Source organism: Calidris pugnax, unplaced genomic scaffold (assembly GCF_001431845.1).
Source record: "Calidris pugnax isolate Ruff unplaced genomic scaffold, ASM143184v1 scaffold92, whole genome shotgun sequence".
Taxonomy (NCBI): Eukaryota; Metazoa; Chordata; class Aves; order Charadriiformes; family Scolopacidae; genus Calidris; species Calidris pugnax.
This window is the reverse complement of record NW_015090823.1, coordinates 346,718-365,656: the sequence shown is the minus strand read 5'-3', so window position 1 is coordinate 365,656 and position 18,939 is coordinate 346,718. Positions and strand designations below refer to the sequence as shown.

Here is an 18,939-nt window from a genome sequence, read left to right as displayed (position 1 = left end):
TCAATTGCTTCAACTATACAGAAACAAGAGCTCTCCCAGAAAAAGGGTAATACTTTCAAAGAACCCTTAAAATTACTTAGACCAGAGATTCCCAAACATTTTTGGCCACAGACCTCCAGCAATCTTCCGTGTTTCTTTTAACTACTCAGTAATGAACACACTGTTACCAAGAGCTGCACCAGAGGCATGCCAACCACAGTTTGGGAATCACTGACTTAGACGCCTAAATCCCACTGATAGTCAATGGAATTTAAACATCTGTCATATAAGCACTTTTGAAAACGTTACCCAGGGCCACAACACTTGGCTCTCCTCACTGTTTGCAACCGAGCTGAAGGCAACACCTGTACCAGCCTCAAACGAAAAACCATGGCATGTTTCTGTTCAGTGGTTATGTTCAGACACAGTGCAACAGCTACAGTTTAGGTGGGATTTCATGTTCCTCCAAGTGCTTTCACATATGCGTGTAAAGTGCCCAGTTTATTATTGCTAGACAGTGAATCAACGACATATACAAAAAGTGAAAGCTTAGAAAGCCAAGTACTTTTCCACCCTATGCAGTAACCAAATATTTTACTAAGAAACATACGCAGCTCTAGCATGGAGGCATTATTCCTTCTGTACACACCATGTGAACAGAGAACCACTTCTTTAGCAATCCAGAAACATCAGCAGAGCCTGTTCAGCTGCAGTTACACTCGCCTGTAAAACCCTGCTACCTTGACACCGACAGGACTCTAAAGATACAGGTCTCAAGCAACCATTTGTGGGGAGCAAAGACCAGCATGAGACAAGACTGTTTCTTCAGTTACCCGGTGCTCCCCAAGGCCAGGCTGGGCCTGCCGGTGGCTCTGCAGGCTGAACTGGCATGTTCCTCCCTCCTCCGTGCCCCCTCCGCTGTGGTTGTGCTACTTCCTTCCTGCTTCATGACTGCTTTTGCTCCACGCATCTTTGCAGAAGTCAGAAGGTCGAGCAGCACTTCCATTTGCACTGCAGCCCCTCCGTGGGCCGGGCCCCAGCTGGCCTTTCTGATGCTGTTGCCTCCCCCAGACCTGTAGCAGATTTTTCTTTTCCAGTTTCCTGTTTGCTGGACAAAAGTGTTTTTCCACTGTATAAGCTCAGTCTTGCAAAACCATTAACGGCAGAGGATGGCTTTAATCAGAGCACTGCCTCTTTCAGCTTTGTCGACACAATTAGTTAAATTCATTCAAGTTACAAATGACTAAAATGCCTTTCTTACCTCAAGGCAACGTTAATATAGTACTACCATTTCTGCTGCTGCTAGCTACAATTTTTTCATTTTCTTCCAATATCTCTTGACGACTTCACAGCTAACCAACTGACACAGTATAATTTTGTTCCGCACACATAGCAAGGGGACTGTTCCACTGGATGATTTAGTCACAATATTGCTCTCACATGCCATAATTTGATGTGTCAAGTCTGTAAAGCTCATTCTGTTGAAAGCATGCAACAAACACAGGAATTAAGAGCTGTAACACAACACAACCAAATACAAAAGTACGTATTTCTTATATGGGACGAAATTTTGAGGGATTTTTGTATTTGCGACCCCAGTGACTTCAGTTACATGCGTGAATGCTGGGTTTTCACAAATAGCATTCAGCCGCTCTAAGAATAGGCTGTGATTACCAAAGACTCTTCACCGGAAGCTAAGGCAAACAGAGCCACACCTCCACCTTGGCCCCAAAACAAAATTAAGCTGAACATGACTCGACTGACTTCATTTCAACACAATTTCGAGAAAACACTTTCTTTCATGAGATCAGCACCGAACTGGCTAAAATGACACAGCAACAATGAAGATTCAAGAGGGTAAAAGGAATTCAAATCAGAGGAGCTAAGTTACCGTAAAACCATCCTATTCCAAACTCAAGAGAAGGCCCTCCCTACACATCAGCTTGGCTGTTTAAAGAGGCATGACCCAAAAATGCAGCTCACCAGAAATTCACTCAGTACACGGGAGGGATGACTACACAACATTTTCTAAAAAGTATACCTATTTATTCTAATGGAAGATTAAGGGAAAAAGCATTACAGAGGACGTGGCAGAGTCTGACACGTTAGGACTAAACTCATAGACTGAAGGCTCCTAAAAGAGATGCTGCAGTTTGGGACTGCTGCTGTCCACGCAGAATTGCAGAATTAACCTGTTCACTCAGGGCAACTCAGATGCACCACTTCCTTTCTTCTGTGTTCATTTGATGAAAGAATTACAAACTCGTGGCTTGGAAATGAGAGGAATGCTCAGTTAAACTGCAAGAAAACACACTGTAATTGCTGTACTATTATTTATTCATTGCTTCTGCTGAAAACCTGTGGTTTTTTAAACAACTTGCAGTCCAAATGGCTTCTGTAGTACTGCAGTCTTATGTCTCCAGTGGCTCTCCCCATAAGTTTATGACATGCAGAGCTGCAAACATATCCTAATTATTTCACTAGTTGAGCAATCAATGCTCACTTTTCTGTAAATCACACCTCAAAAACTTATTGATGGGCAAGACTTCCTTCAGGACTTTGACTTTCTTCTGAATATGGGATATTAAATTTTCTGAGGCACAAAAAACTCACTAAGTTTTTTTTTACCTCATTTTACAGGTGAGGCAGCTGAAGGAGGGAGAGAGAGAGAGAGAAAGTGCTAGAACTACAGCTAGGGAATGTCTAATTCCTTATCACGTGCTCATTAATAGGTGGCTAGTATTCTGCAATAAGTACTACTGCAAGAAATTATAACTAAGGAAGCACAAGTTTCCTGCCCTCTCAGTTCTGGGGTTAATTTGGAATTAGACACTTGGCACCAGATGATGTTTAGGTGACAGGGTTAGCATCCACCACAGGTAAATGCAAGATCCAGTACTTAAGAAAAAAAAAATAATCCCCAATATCACAGTTCTTGAATCCTGCAAAGAGTCAAACATTTTTTTTCCCTGTAACTACTTTACATCTAACAATTTGATATTTTGAAGATCTAACAGCTAAAAAAAAAAAAAACAACAAAACACCAAACAACCAAAACCCAGCTCTTTTAGCAGGCCTCCAACAAGTAAAAGGCACCTTTCAAAAACAGCAAACGTGCGAGTTCATCATATAATGCATGCTCCTCAGATGTTATGAACTACACACCAGACACGAACAGTCAGACCCAATTTCAGCAGATGGTGGCTGCGCCTGGCTGCAGGAAGAACAACTGTATCTTATATCTTACTACCACACCAGCAAGGAGGTTCTGCATGTTCTTCACATTAACATAGAACTCTAGCCTATGCACATAAGCAGTAAGTGGAGAGGTTTGAGGTGATCCCAAGATGTCTTTTATAACTCTGAGACAGCTCCAGAGTCCTCTACACACAGTAATCAGTTTTAAAAATAGAAACAGCGGAACTACTTTCAACAAAACTTGCAAGACAGGAAGCGAATGAAATTCCATTTAACTATTACTGGCTCAACAGAAGTCACCTTACAAAGTTATGCTGGGCTACTGCTCTGTCACATTTACAGTTCTTCCACAGGACAACCAATATAGCAGACTAACAGCAAACCAGACATTTTAGAGTCAGCAAACTAATTGCTTGTACTACAGAATTTTACAGCATCAGCTAATGCTGCATTGATTTTGTACACTAGTGCATCCCAGCACCCTTTAGAAAAAAGGAAACAAGCACATAACATTTATCACCTCTTGTTAATATGATGTTTGGCTCCAACCATACTTCTGCATTTAAAGAACTACAGGCTACAGGGTGAAAATCCAGGGGTTTTTTTATTTATGTATTATAGAAAACACTTTAAAGAGAATAATTAATTTGTCATGATTAATGGACTTTAAAGAGCTCAATGTATACTCAGAGGATTGATAAAGGATACCCTCTTACCTAGGTTACAGATTAATTCTTTTACCAGATTCAAGGACTACACAGCAAAACATACTGCTCGGAACAGCACTACTACCCATTATACTTATATTCGGGCTCTCTGCACTGGAGTCAAAGCTTGTATTTCAGGAGTTACTTGCTTCAGTTAAAGGGAAAAACAAGTCAAAGAAGACTCCATATTTCACACTTGATCTTCAACTGCCTCAAAACCATCCTGGGTGTCATAATGCCACAGGGCTTTCCATGGCAGAAGTACCTGTAAGCTCTATTGCTTCATTCCCAACTTGCATCCTGTCAAAATACTAAACCCAAGATATTGTGCAACATACACGCTCCAGTACAACATACAGCTCTGGCACGTCTGCTTTTCAAGCTTCAGACTTCAGGATTGCAGCTAATGGAGTACTTGCCCAGCCTGGAGGTGTCCGGCTGAGAGATTCAGAAACAGATCTCCATTTTTCCCCTCACACCACACTCATTTTCCATCCTCTACAGTCATTTTACAGTCCTTTCTACAGGAGGGTAGCAGTCAGCAAGACGCATTACCTGAGCCAACTGTGGGTGGCACATAACTGAGTGCCATCTGATCCGCCTTCCAGAGGTGAAAACAGGGCAAAGCCAGCAAGTTCACAAACTGACACCACAGAAGGTACTGCTTCAAACCGGTGGGAAGCAGCTGGCCTAAGTTTGTTCAGTACCTTCTAGTAAGCTGAGGTTTTTTTCAACACTACCTTACAGTTCAGTAAAGCTTTCAAGCACCAAAACAATTTGTTTTCTGGCTGAAAGGGCTACAACTGCAGACTTCTTCTCATCAGCAGAAATCCAAACCATGGATCTCAGCCCTTCGTACACAAGCCAAGCACCCTAGAATCACCATATGGTTGCCAAGTAGCAGTAACACGTTTTTGACAGTGTCAAGAAATCTATGTTTCAAAAGATAATTACTACAAACTAAATAACACGTTTGCACTTCCATCCACAGTATGAAGTCCACAGAGCTAGTCTTCCATAAAACTCTATGATTTTATAGGAATAAAAATCTTAGTTCCTTTTATGAAATAATCTGAAAGCTTACATTCGTGCATAAATTTGTTCAAGACAGAGTTCCAATTTTTGACAGAAAGAAACCAAAGTAAGTGCACGTTTATGCCAATTATGCTAAGTGTTACTTAAGTTCCACAACTATCACCTAAACTAGCCATTTAAAGCCAAATTAAAAAGAAATAATTCACATTCCTCTCTCCAACAACATTTAAATGATAATGAATTTCTTCTTGGGTAATAAGCAGTTAGTTAGTGTTCATATGCTGGAGCCTGGCAAGGAAACCTTTTTTGTGGGCAGCTTTGGAGCCTGTTCTTTTCTTTAAGATGTTCTAATTTAAATGCAGATGCAGACTTCACACTAGTGGGTTTTGTCAAAGAAAAAAAAGTATTAGCTGTATTAGAAGGAAGTGACAGAAGGAGGACGCGCACACACCACACACCATTTGAGCTCTACATTTTATACTATCTCTTTTTCATCAGCACTCGAAAATATGAGATTAGAGCACTAACCCTCCCTCCCCCCAGAAAGCTTTTCTGGTTCATGGCTTAGCACAAGTGTTTTCCAACTCTTTCCTCTTTAAAATCCAATTTTTTTTTTCCAAGTCATTCTTCGTGTACTTCCTTCCCCTTTAGAGATATGCATGGTCATTTCCAGTAGACATTAAATATTGGTAGCATTTTCCTGTGTAAATTACTAAGTCTTTACCTTGGAGCTACAAAAGAATATGAAATTCTGCTGAGCCAGCATCCCATGAGCCTATTGTCAGAAAGACAACAGTTAAACATGGACTAGCTTCCCAAGCACTTTTTGCAACTCCATGTTATATGGAGAGGGTATATGATATTCCCTGTTTAACTCCATTTTCTTCTCTATAGATACGTTAGTTTTGTTAACCGTGTTTGCTGACAGTTTGTTTCCAGAGTATGCACGCTGAACTAGTGAAATAACTTGTGCTATTTCCTAAACATCCAGTCCACATCCCAAGTAATTACTTCTCCTCAGCCTTTCACCTAACCCCCACCCTCCAGCTTGCATAACTGCATTCTCACATGGAAACATTTGCAGTGATCTGATTTTATTTAGAAAACAAGTTTTCTGAGTTTTCTCTCATAATAGACTGTTTTAACATAAGCAGTCAATTTGAGTCATTGATTAAAAACGGACTCTTCATCCTAATTCATTCTTTCCCAAGTAACAGACAATTTCTATCTCTGTCTACTGATCAGAAAGCTATTTTTCTGTCCTGCCATGTGAAGTACAATCTCCTACAAAAAAGCTGCTGCAATGAGTAATTTATGTAGTGGGGAAAACTGACGAATGACAGCTCCTCTGTGCAAGTAAGGGGTCTGGAGAAGTAAAAGCTTTCTGCAACAGAAACAGAAAATATTCCAACATAACCACTGAGCCTCTCAATTAAACTGTAATCAAGAGCTTCGCCAAGTTTAGCATGTTCACAGTAGTTGCGGCATTAGCATTAATAGCACTATCAATCAATGGAACCATCACACTGCAGGAAAAAAAATATGTATGTTTAAGCAGCTTTTATAACCACTAGTTAAAAAGTAAACTTAAGAAATGCACAGTATTTACAGGGTCAGAGAAGTCACCTATTTACCACTGCAGGCAGCACAGCAAGCCACTCAGTGCTGAACAAGTGTACCTTTCTCCTTTGCATATAGATCTGCTAAATACCAGATGCCCAAATACATAATTTATTTTAAGAGAGCAACCTATCTATTAGCAAGAACAACCCAAATAAGCTCCTAGGCTGTCAAAACTCAGAGAAGCGATATAGTATCTCCACTAAAAAATCCACACCCACTCAAAAGTCACCAACTTGAATATGGTCTAGTTGCTAAAACTCAGTCTTTAAACAGTAACTAGAGGTTACTGCATATACTTATTACTCAGGAAGTGTATACATGGCTTTAAAAGCACTCTCAACAGCATTAATTTTTAAACAGATATGGAAGTAAGCTAAAGTAGAATTTAAAGAGCATCTCCTTTAAAGCTCTCCTAATAAAATGAGTTCTCTTCATAAAAATCGCAGCCTGAGTTTATGCAAGAGCGTAACAATTACATCTCGGTGACTATACATCAAACCCACAACGTTACAGAGACAAAACAACCGTTAGAGTGCTAAGAAAAGAAAGGAGGCCACTGAGCGTTCATCGTTGGACGTCACGCACTGTGGTGTTAGCCACAAGGGGAGGTTGCTTTCAGCACGCTGACGGTTAAGGTATGACATAGGAAGGCTGCATTCACTTTTAGCAACTCTATGAGTGCAACTAGTTTAAAACTGAAGGAACAAACACTCACCCACATCCGTAAACATGGCAAGCGTTAACACAAGCCTTTTCTAACCCTGTTCTCAGCAACCCTGCTCCTCTACTGTAGTGTGAAAAGCAGAGAATACATCAAGGCGTGTGTTCTCTTTACATACACACCTTTAAACGTCCAATATGCAACTGCAATCTTATTTTGTACTACTGGATTTTAAACTGCCTGCCTTAGAGCAAATGGCAAATAGCATCCACATTATACTCCCACACAGGCTACTCTAAACACATACACAGCACAGTGTACCAAACCACTCAACACTAGATGACACACATCTTGCAGCTATTAGGAACTCTCAAAGCAGCACAAGCAGTTACAAGACACGGTGCTCTCCGCAGCTGTGCTCCAATTCTGCCTTAATCCACCTTGGAGGAACATACTGGAGAATCTCTGAAAAGCTTGAGAGGAAATGCACAAGCAGCAATTTAGACATTATAAAAAGAGAAGGTCGATGATCAAGTGATCAAGACAATTTTGACCCTAAGATCTAAGAGATTTCAGTCGTTTCTAATTACTGGCCTGTTGGCTAGTAGCAAACATCTGTGCAGCTTTCACACTAGTTATGCAAATGGCAAAATAGTGCATTTGCTCTACATCAAGAGACATTTGGGGGAGGAAAACAAGAGCATACACAACAGGAAACAAAATGAATGCTAAAACTGGAAGACAGGAAAAAAGAAATTTCAAGGACAACAGGAAAAGTCAGAAAAAGTCAAGACAAAAAGATTATTCAGTAGAGATGAGATTTTTAAAGGCATGTTTTCGAAAGACTGCAGACTAACATTAGCTGCAAACTTACACGAGACCAAGAGCAAACCAGATTTTTTTATATATACATACATATACACACAACTGCCATTAGTACATTTCCAGTGAGCACCAGATTCAGGTTGTTTGTTTGCTTTACAGGCTGCTGACAACCTTCCAGGAAGCTTCCCTGACACTTTGAATATTTGAATTCATTGATTCTTGGGGAAAAAAAAAAAAAAAATAATAATATTTTTCTTCAACTCCTAACAAGGTGAGAAAATATCTTAAGTTTATTCACCTTAAATTATTATATACATTTTAAATCTAAAGGTGAATTCATAGCAAAATTTCATTTACCAAAGTCTCAGGTGAAACAAACAGCACTTTAAGTGATTAGGTTCCAAACACTCACACAACCACGAAGTCTGACACTGGACATGCAGCATTTAATAGAACACCTCACGGAACCAAAAGCACCATTCTTTGTGCAGCTAGCTCTTGAACTATTACACAAACCATGTGCACTGACTACTCTAGCCTCTTTCTTTTCTATGACAAATTAGAGAATTGAGAAAGTCACCAGGCTCATTTCCAGCACCTTCAGGAAAAGGGGGTCTGATATTTCCCCTTTATGGCAGAACAGTAACTGCTGCTTCCTATGCTGACTGAAAAGTTCAGGAATATGTGATGAGATTAGCCGGGATGTGATTCTGCTTTTACACTTGTGTTTACAAGTCTCACCACAGTTGCTTCCCTGGTAAGCTGTTTATTCATAAATGGTACAATTAGCAATTCCCCAAAGACTCCCATCACCTCTGTGAGAAAGCAAGCCTCTACTGGAACCCTGTTTCTGAAGTTCACATATTGATTTGTATTTCCCCCGCCCCCTTTTGTCAATTAGTTGGACTACAAACTGACTAGGATGATTAACTCTCTGGAATTATTTCTCTTTGCTTCTCTCTGAAAAACAAGGGACTGGAGGTGAGATGTTAGACTGATGATCAACATAGCTATCTATCCTTTACTCATCAGATGTTCCATATTTATGATGGACAGATCACAATGCATGCACAGTTAATCAGAAGAAGTATCACAGAAATTCTAAAAGGTTTCATCTACCCTTTTAGCTTACTTCTGGAGGCAACAGTAAGTGTTCTAGAAGATAACATCAACTCTATTACATGGGAGCAACACAAAAACGTTTTCAAGAAAAGTGCTACTTAAAATATTTTGAGCAATCCGCTGCACTGTAAAAATCACTCAGTCTTGAATGATAATACATATTGCTAATATCTCAAAGGATGATACAAGAAGATGACCAGTACTAGCAGAAGACCCAGAGATTAACTTTAATCACTTTAATCAATTCATTCACAGCATGAAGCACTTTACATACTGTGGTTCATTTTGAACTGAGTGAAGATTAAAATAAATATGCAATTTTCCATCAAGTATCACCTCATCCACAAAACATACAAGGCTAATAGACTCTTTTTCTCCCCATATTTGTTATATTTATAATCTTCTATAAGAGTATTTGAAAATTCCAGCTATCAGCATCTCCCAAAACCTACTTCAGACCCGCACAAAGCCAACTGTGCCTACACTAACCACATTCTCCCAAAGCCAGTGCGAGAGTGGCAAGCAGATAGTATTACATCTAACTTTTGACTTCACACATGGCATTGAACCCAATTCCTGAAGGCCTCATACAGATAACTAACATTTTAAAATAAGCAAGTGCAAGATGCCATATTTACACTCCCCAAACCCTGTCTCAAGCAAGCTCTGAGAGTTTCTCTAAGTTTGAATCTTATCTCAAAGAAATTATGCTAAACAACAATCCAGAATGAATTTAGAAAGTTAAGTTTCTTTCTTCAACACTGTCAATGAAAAATAAAACAGCATTAGCAATGCTTTCTGGAGCCACTGTCATAGTCTTCTGTTGGAGTTCAGTATTACAGAGTATGCTACATAGAGGTCAATGTACCAGAAACATGTACCAGCACTTCTCCACTCCCCCCACTAAGTAATTCAAGAAAGTAGTTGCCAGGGCCTTAACCACATATTCTCCCCAGAGCAATTGTTTGCAGCCACTGGGTGGGTTTCACTTTTTTCCAATTTTTTTTTTTTTCCTCAATTCAGCGCCTACTCCAAAGTAAGTTTAAAGTTACTATCATAGGCTTTGTACATCTCTGGCCATTAGACCTGCTGCCAACAGTTAGACAAATATGAAAGGTGAACCCTTCCCAGAGCTTTCTTCTACTCTTAGATCACCTTGGTTCTCCTTTTCCTTAAAGCTGGATGAAAGAAAGCACCACCTTTTCAAGTACAGTGCAGTGCACATCAAATTCATGCTATTTTGTTTGAGGGCCTTATATTCAGATATAACTGCAATTTCTACCTCTATCTACCCTACTTTCAAGTTCACCTTGAAGATGTCCCCTGATCTCAGCTGCAGAACAAAATGAAAGAAGGGTCTGCAAGTGTGGCACCCTGATCTACCTTAAAAACAAAGTTTCCAATATTCGAAAGTTATGGGGTTTTACTAAGATGTTTTATTCCCACAAAACAAGGTTACTTCCCCTTCTCTGGAAATACTGGACACATTTTATTTCCAGAAAAAGGAAAAGTTCTGTAAAGCCTAAACAAGTTTTAGTCTGGATGACTCTTTCCCTAGGTAACAAAATACTCTACTGTTTCCTAAAATTGCCCAAAAGATCATTGTGAACCTTATAATCCTCTCTCACAAGCCATTCTCTATGTGAGAATGTAAAGGACTGCAAAACCTTTTCATAGCAGACTTTATATTAACCTGGCACAGCTGAACTACACAACAACTAAGGCTAAACAGGCTCTGAACACTTACTGCAGATTTCAATATACCCAAGAATAGTTTACTTAAAACTCTACACTCAAGACTTGTATCTCTTTAAAGTCTGTTTTCATGTACAGACAACATATTAACCAGCAGACATTTATTCAAGCTCTTGTTGACTAATGCAAATTTATGTCACAAACATTTGAAAACATTTGTCCACATTACCTAGGCTGAGAGTTCTCCTCATACATCCTCTCCTTCCCTTCCTTGAAAAGGCTGATGGTTTGCTTGGTTTTCTTCATCAAGTTCTCCATGAACACACGGAAATACTCGTTCTCCCCCAGGGTCTCCATCTTCCCTTCATAGCGCGACAGGATGGTTCGTAGATGCTGGTAGGTATCAGGCAGCAGATCTAGGATATAGGGTGGGCTGTTCTTCAACGCCAGTTTTGGGTTCTGACACAAACGCACCACCTAAGGTTAATGAAGAAAATACCATTTTGAAAATTTACAAATAGCAAGTAGCGATCAGTTACACAGTTCAGTGTTACTTATGGACACACTACACTGAAACATTCACTCTTAAACTGCATTTGTTGCTTGAGTCCAGATAGGGAGCCCAACCACTGTAAAAGAATCGAGCTTATGGACTGGAGTGCACACGGACTGACACAACTCCCAACATACATTATGACTGTATTTCATGAGGCTGCGTTTCACCACAAGTGCATTTTCAAAAGTGAAATTCAAGAAAACTCAATATGGAGTTTGTAAATAGCGAGGATGTAACTTACCACATACATGTCTAGTACTTCCTGCCACGTTTTGGACTCTAAGTATGCCGACAGGCAGAACTTTACCTGTCTAGCTGCCTCGATTTTGGCTGCAAAAGTGACTTTTCACACTGATCCACATTTTCAGGACAAACATGCCCACAGAGGAAGTGCCACTGCTACAGATACCACTGATGCCAGTAAGTGTTCCCAGGCTGAAAGTCTTTTAAGACAACAGTACTAGAAGAACCTCTTCTTCATCCTTGAATACATACAAGGACTAAGAGGAACAATAGCTTTTATGGATAATGATGACCATCAAGAAAGAATGAATGCAGAGGGATTTTTCTGTGCAAGAATGAGAAATAAGCAGTAGCATAATAGATATGGTAAGAGAAGTCTGGGTAAAAGTTTAGCTCCCAAGAACTTGTTTGCCAAGTTATGCATCAACTTTGCTTCTGAATTCTGTTAGATGAATCTCAGCAAAAATAGATTCTTCACAATAATTTCTGTGGAGTTTTATTTGGCTTTTTGTCCTTTTTTTTTTTTAATAACACAACCATAGTGACACTAGTAATTAGATTAAAGGGTTGTTAGATGCCTTCAACCTGTCTTCTGCTCAGCATACAACTAAAAATCTCATTTTTCTTCCTTCCAAGCCACAAGTTCTCTATTATTTTTTTTAGCAGCGAGATCACATATTCTCAAACCTAAGAACTTGAATCTATCAACCCAAATTTTTTGCTATCTACAGTCAATTTACTGGATCATCGATAAAATAATTTTAGGCACTTCTGTAATGTTACTGCATATGTTACTTGTGCCTTAACTACAAGTAGAATATTCCTGTTCAGAACTCACAAGCTATACAGCTGTTATACCTGCACACAAACAACTCAGGATGCAAGCTGAACTTAATATAGGTCTTTAACATACAGGAACAGAGAGCTTACATGCCAAAAGCTCACAATATGTTTATGTGATAGCCAAAATTTTCCATTATCTAGACTGAGAGAATGGTAGAGAGAGATAATGGCAAAGCAACAATTTCAAAAAAACAGTGGTGCACTTTCAGTTATAAAAAGGGCTGAACCTCTAGAGTTGCAAGGTCAGTATCAGATGAAGTTTACAAGCTAAGAACCAGCAGCTGGCATAGCCTTCCTGCTGTCTTGCTGGCTGATAGCTTCCGGCTTCTGTGATTTACATCAAACTTGAGAGGAGGGCTAGTACGAAATGGATATATGGTTTCCTAAAGTTCTTCACTTCAGTGTTATCTGACTGCTTAATACCAAGCTCATGAACAAGGTATAAACTAATCAGACTGCCAGGTATAAGTGTATTACAGGCATCAAACAATGTAGCACTGCAGAATGCAAAGCTTAAGGGCAGTGGGTTAGAAAAGGTAAAAGAACAACCTTTTGCAGCACAGCATTGCCACAACATCTTGTGAAATCTTCAAGAGGAATTGACTAGTTCCCTACAATGCATACTTAAATACCTACTTCCCTTAAACACTTAAATGCTTACAGTAAACAAATTTATTCTGCAACAGTGCTTCAGCATTTAACTGTGCCGTTCAGGGTATGTGCAAAAAGCAACCTTGTCAAGTTAACTGATGTCTCCAATTATATCTGGCTTGCTGACTGAGAAAGACTCAATTCCAGGGAAGGCACCCAGTGTATCAAACACTAACAGAAAAACCAAACTGCCATTAAAAGAATTACATGGCTAAAAAAGCCTCTGCAAGAATACATGGGAAAAAAAACTACCAAAATTTTCCCTCCATTTTGAGGAGGCTGCCATGGATTAGGAGGTCTAGATAAGGAGATGGATGGCCAGACAACTGACTTATCCCATTGATACTGATGCCTCTACTGCTGCTTCCTTGGAGCCTGTGAACATTGTACAATGAACCATATCAAACTGAGTCAACACATTTGTCCCTGAATAAAACTAATTTCACTGCGCAGCATGACTAGGTTCTAAATATGCTCCTCAGACACAGCTGAACTGAGCTATGAAGAGCAAAATCTTTTCTTCAACTGAAACTGTTTATTCCACAGTGGGTTTAAAACCTTAATAAAAACACAGTCAGCTCCTATGAGGAAACAAAATTAAGCAAGCGTACAAGTCAGAGTTTGCACTTCTCTGTTATCTGTAATATAAAAGTTTGGCTGTTACCCCTTGAAAATATCCAGCAGCAGCCCCGCTATGTTTCAGTAATGTAACAAACTTCATTATTAATTAGAAAAGTTTTCCCACAGCAGAAGCAAGTTCTGCAAACCACCCATTCCCATAGCCTCTATGAGAACGTTTCCCAAGAAGTGACTTGCCAAGATATCTCTAATAGTTAACTGAAAGGCCAAAACCGCTGTGATTTTATTATCAAATTAGTTTCTTTATCAACTAGACCAAAATTAGCTAAGATAAGCATTTAAACAAAGCTGCATAACTAGGAAATGCTGCCTCATGAGCAAAGTTGGTCATTTTATAACACAGCAGCAACAAACCCAGCAAGCCAACCAACAAACCAAACAAGCATTTTGCTCGTTCCTCTATGTGTGCACTTGCAGTATGGTGACAACCTCAAAAGGAATGTTCCCAGCCCTGGGAACAGCCACCCCTCAGCATCTACCCTGCCTTCCACAGGTACCAGCAACATGAAACTGAGCAAAAAGCAGCAAATATTTTCAATAAGGTGTGATGGCAACAAACATAACCAGTCCGTGTTTTTAAACTACCATCCAAACTCATGCAAGTTTCCCTGGCTTATGCTTTGTTCTCTCAGGAACAAGCCTTTTACAGAGACATTTTTGAGTTTTTAGAAATACCAGTAAGCATGTCAAGGTTAGCACAAAGATTCTAAGAGGCTGGCCTGTGAAGAACCCTAAAATTGACTTCACCGATTTTAATTTTCTAAACTCAAGAAAATAATCAAAAACACTCTCCCCCCTGAGATTTGAAGAAAGAATGTTATCTACTCATCCCAGGAAAAAAACCTCATATAGATTTTCTAGGCCGAGAACTAAGCCTTTCCCCTCAAGATTCTGCAGGTTGCCTTGACTGATCTCCGGGTTTAAAATATTTCTCTTCAGCACTTCTTCATTAGACTTGCACAAATAAAGAAACTGGGTAACTGCCATAGGAAAACAGTGACACTGTGTACAGAGCACTGTCACAGGCACAACCTATAGATAACCTGAGAAACACAGCTAGAACCATGAGCTTTTTTAAATACTGCAGGCAGGTTACACAGTCGGATTAGGTACAAGTCAGTAGAAGCAAGGAAGAAGCATTCAGGTAAAATGAGATACCTAAGCCAATGCACTCATTTAACAATACACAGTATTTTTTAGGAAGGGCAGACAGTGCTGCTTAGCAGAGGATACAAATTGTGGCCTCTCAAGGCAGACTTGCCAACTGCCACACTAGCAGGCTGTTTCCTCTAACACACCCTGAACCCCCCTCTCTCAGCTTCCCATCTACCCGTCCCATCCTCTTGGTTCATTATTTTCCCCATTTTTCTCATCCCCAGCCCTACCCACAAAAAAAAAAAAAAAGCCATCGCCAGCCTGTTTGCTGCAGCCATTGGTACACCACCATGTCTTGTTCTGGCAGAAGGATCCCGGCACAGACAGCACCCACCTGCTTACCTCAGATGGGGGACAGTGTCACAGAGTTCCAGGCCTGACAAGCCCCCAGGTGCTTCTGCAGCAGATAACAGTTTTTCCCTTTCAGCTCAGACCCCTTTATCACAGTTCTGAAAAGCCACAGTTCATGCCTTCCTTTTGGAGCTAAATAGCTAACTTCTTTATTGAAATCACATCTCATTTCATCCACAGTCAACAGCAAAAAAAACCCTACTCAAATGCCTCTTATCTTCTGCTGAATTAGTATTTGGCCTCTCTTCTACTTACAATGAAGGTGACCTACCCTGGCATTTCTCTGTATGAGTTTTAGAAACTGAGTGGTGTCAGTACACTGTTTAGAGAAGCTTTCTCTCAAAGCTCGTCTTCCTCCTCCATGTCTTACATGTACTCTGCCATTCTTCTGCTGCATCCCTTGCGTCTCACCCCGAGCGGTTCACGACTATGGCACCTGTTCTTCAAACACGATCCACAGCAATGGACTCAAGTGGTCTGCATTAGCTGCTGCCCAGATCTCTTTTACAAGAACTGAATCGTAACCTTATCCTTTTGTGCAAAAAATATAAATTGTTTTCACCAGTCAATACATCAGAGGCTTTCTTATACCAAGCACTGCCTTATTTGCTAGACAGTGATAATATGAGCAAGCACAATAAAAACAAATTAACACTTTTCCCCCACTTGAACCAATCTATACACTTTACTGGGTTGAAGACACTGTGCTGTAATCGCTGTGCTGCTTACTGTGCTATTTGTCACTGCAGGCTCCCAGGCTCACAAGACGCCTGACAACACGTTCAGCTTCCAAAGACGCATTCAACCTCTATTCCATACATAAACGTAGAAACGTCACCTAATTCAGCTCAAGGGGAACCTCCTGCTGCCCAGTGATGAAAAGGGCATCCATACTGCACGTGACCACATGCAACCGTAGGAGGAATGGTTAGTACTGACAAAAATTAGAACTTCAAGCAAAAGAATCTGAAAGACAGGAATATGTCGAGCAGCTGATGGAGAACATTACGGGGAAAATATTTGGACAAGAATCAACTTGCATAGGAAATTCATCAGTCACATCCGAAAACAGAGATACACAAATGCTTTGACAACACCAACTAATTATGCAGAGTAACAAATCAGGTCGTGAATGTACTATATGCACACAAATACAGCATGCATTTCTAAGAGACAAACACATCATCTATTAAACATGCACACAAATGGTCTTTTTTTATTTGCACCTGTAATTTCATTTACTTGGCCCAGAAGACTAACCCATTTTCAACACCTTCCATTCATTTAATCTTTCTCACCACTAGTTTCACAAGCACTGTGTTTGCCTGAAAGTTTGCTACCCTACTAAAAAGATTTTTAATTCAGATATGTTCTCATAAGCGTGCATAAGTACAACTGAAGTCTAACTGAAATGGGAAAGGTTTTTCATAGCCAAACCTCTCCTCCTGTACAGATCAGACTGAACCTTTGGATGCTGCCTACAAGGAAAACCGGGAAGTCAGTGCACATTTAAAAGAGGGTGCTTTAACTTGTGACAAATACAACAGTAGCTTTGGATTTTTTGTAGGTGATTATTATGGTGGAGAGGGTATCCAGCCAAAGACTCACTATGCAGATCTGAAACGGAAAGTATCCCCCCAAAAAGCCATCCCACTGCAATTCAAAATGCCAAGGTAATCAGGCCAATGTTTTCCTCTGACCAGACCAGATTAGGAGGTCAAACACAAGTTGACATTCACAACTGCATCATGTGCATGACAATGAAGACACACAAATATGTGAGAATGTATCTGCAAGCTAAACTTATTTCTAAGAGGACCGTGTTTCCATGCTCAAACTACCTTTCCCATATTAGCACTTATGCTTGCCAGAGAGCCACTGGCACTTCTCGAAAGGCTTTTTTCTTTACCCTAATCTCTGTCTGTAAAAGGTGATCAAAGCTCATCACAAGCACAGTAAGGCACAACTGTAAACCATGCCTTTTGTTGAGCCAGCCAACACAAAGTGATTTCTTGGCATGAATATAATTTAATATGTCTTTTTAAAAAAAGTCATCTACTCTGCCTGCTTTAGCATTTACTGCAGGAGATTCAGACACTGCATGCATAAACAATGCAGGGAAAAGAGAAAAAAGTTGAGATGCATAAGCCTGCTGGGCAATTGGATGAGGTATGCCCATCAGCCCTGCTTACTCTGCTCCCAGAGGGGAAGAAGGTGGCAAGGTGACACTCCCCAAGGACCGCAGGCAACTTTGGCGATGCTCTTAATCTGCACTAGTTTTAGGGCCCTGAACCCAGCATTATAAAATGCACTCCACACCTCAGACTCCCAACATGTCAAGCTTAGCCTCAATTCTCAGGGTTGAACAATAATAACACTGGAGGATCAATCAAAATCCCAAGAAAAATGTTAGAAGACGTTTATTTTATGTCCACTTCTGAATGCCTGTGCTCACTTATTGTATCATTCTGCAAATAACAGTAGCATCCACTAACCAACTCACCAGGATTTCTTAAACAATGGATTTACCAACACACGTAGCCAGGCTAGTAAATCAATTGCCATATCCCATCACACCATCAGGCCAAAAGGTCTGGTGTCCTGCCCCCGGCAATAGCCATTTCCTGGCATTTTAGAAGGTGGAGGAGGGGGGAGTCTTAATGACCCCAGAGTGCAGTGCCCCACATAAAGGCGTGGGACTGGAAGATAGCCTTTCCAATTCCCTCCCCACAGATTTTTGTTGTTTAACATTGGATTTCATAGGCCTCTTTGTGTAACTTCATGCATTTATTGCAGAGGGCTTTATTCAGACTTTTACGTTTTTTATCGAGCTCCCAGTTTAAGGAAAAAGGCTTTGTGCTGAGCTCAGTAACGTGTCCCTATTAATTCAGAAAGGGATAATGTGAACTGCCACAAAGTAGATGCTCAGGCTCACCATTCAGTACCACACACCAGGCTCTATCACAGGCCGAGGCTCACCTTCAGACAAGCAAATCCTAAATTCCTCCCTGGTGCAGTTATAGACAGGTAGGGCTTACTGCTGACCCCATCAGGGTGCACCTGCACCCCACCAGGCCCTACCCATACCCAGCCTCTCTCCCCACCAACCCCACCTTCACAAGAATGCGACGATACAAATTCCACATCCTCTTGAGCAAGTCTGCTTCCTCCCCCCCCCGCCAGATCTCCCCCTTTCTCCAGCCTGTTTCCCTCACCGCTCTGCAGGCAGCTCACCCCTCGCAGAGCTGCTGTTCTCCCCCTACACCTTCCAGTCCTCACATCCCACTCCCACCCCTGGTCTCTCCTCCACCCCGCACATCTCCACCAGCTCCCACCTCCTCCCCCCAGAAAGTGTAGCACCCTATCCCACACAGCTCTTGCCCCCCACCCAAACACTTCACCCCAAGCCATAGAGCTCTTCCCCCCTGCCCCACCAACCCAAACCCGGGCTTACCTCATCCCACAGCTCCCTCCACCCCCAGAGCCAAACCCCGGTCCTACCTCCTCACCGCAGCCCCGCACAACCCTGCCTGCCCTAGCCCTCAGAGCCCTACCCTAACCCCCGGCTCCCCTACCCGCCCCAGGCCCAACCCCGACCCACAGGGCCCGCTCCCGCCCCGGCCCGACCCCCCGTAACCGCCCCGCAGCCCTCCCCG

At 41.1% G+C, this 18,939-nt stretch overlaps 1 protein-coding gene across 1 annotated transcript in view; it reads right to left on the bottom strand.

Moving 5' to 3' along the window:
• Positions 1 to 18,602, bottom strand: part of CBL (Cbl proto-oncogene, E3 ubiquitin protein ligase) — a 39,540-nt gene extending 20,938 nt beyond the window's left edge. The window contains exons 1-3 of the mRNA XM_014939935.1: positions 18,563 to 18,602; positions 18,263 to 18,396; positions 11,075 to 11,322 (exon numbers count right to left, since the gene is read on the bottom strand). Coding sequence (XP_014795421.1) covers positions 11,075 to 11,322; positions 18,263 to 18,396; positions 18,563 to 18,602 — 422 coding nt within the window. The remainder of the gene's footprint in view (positions 1 to 11,074; positions 11,323 to 18,262; positions 18,397 to 18,562) is intronic.
• Positions 18,603 to 18,939: the final 337 nt, after the last annotated feature.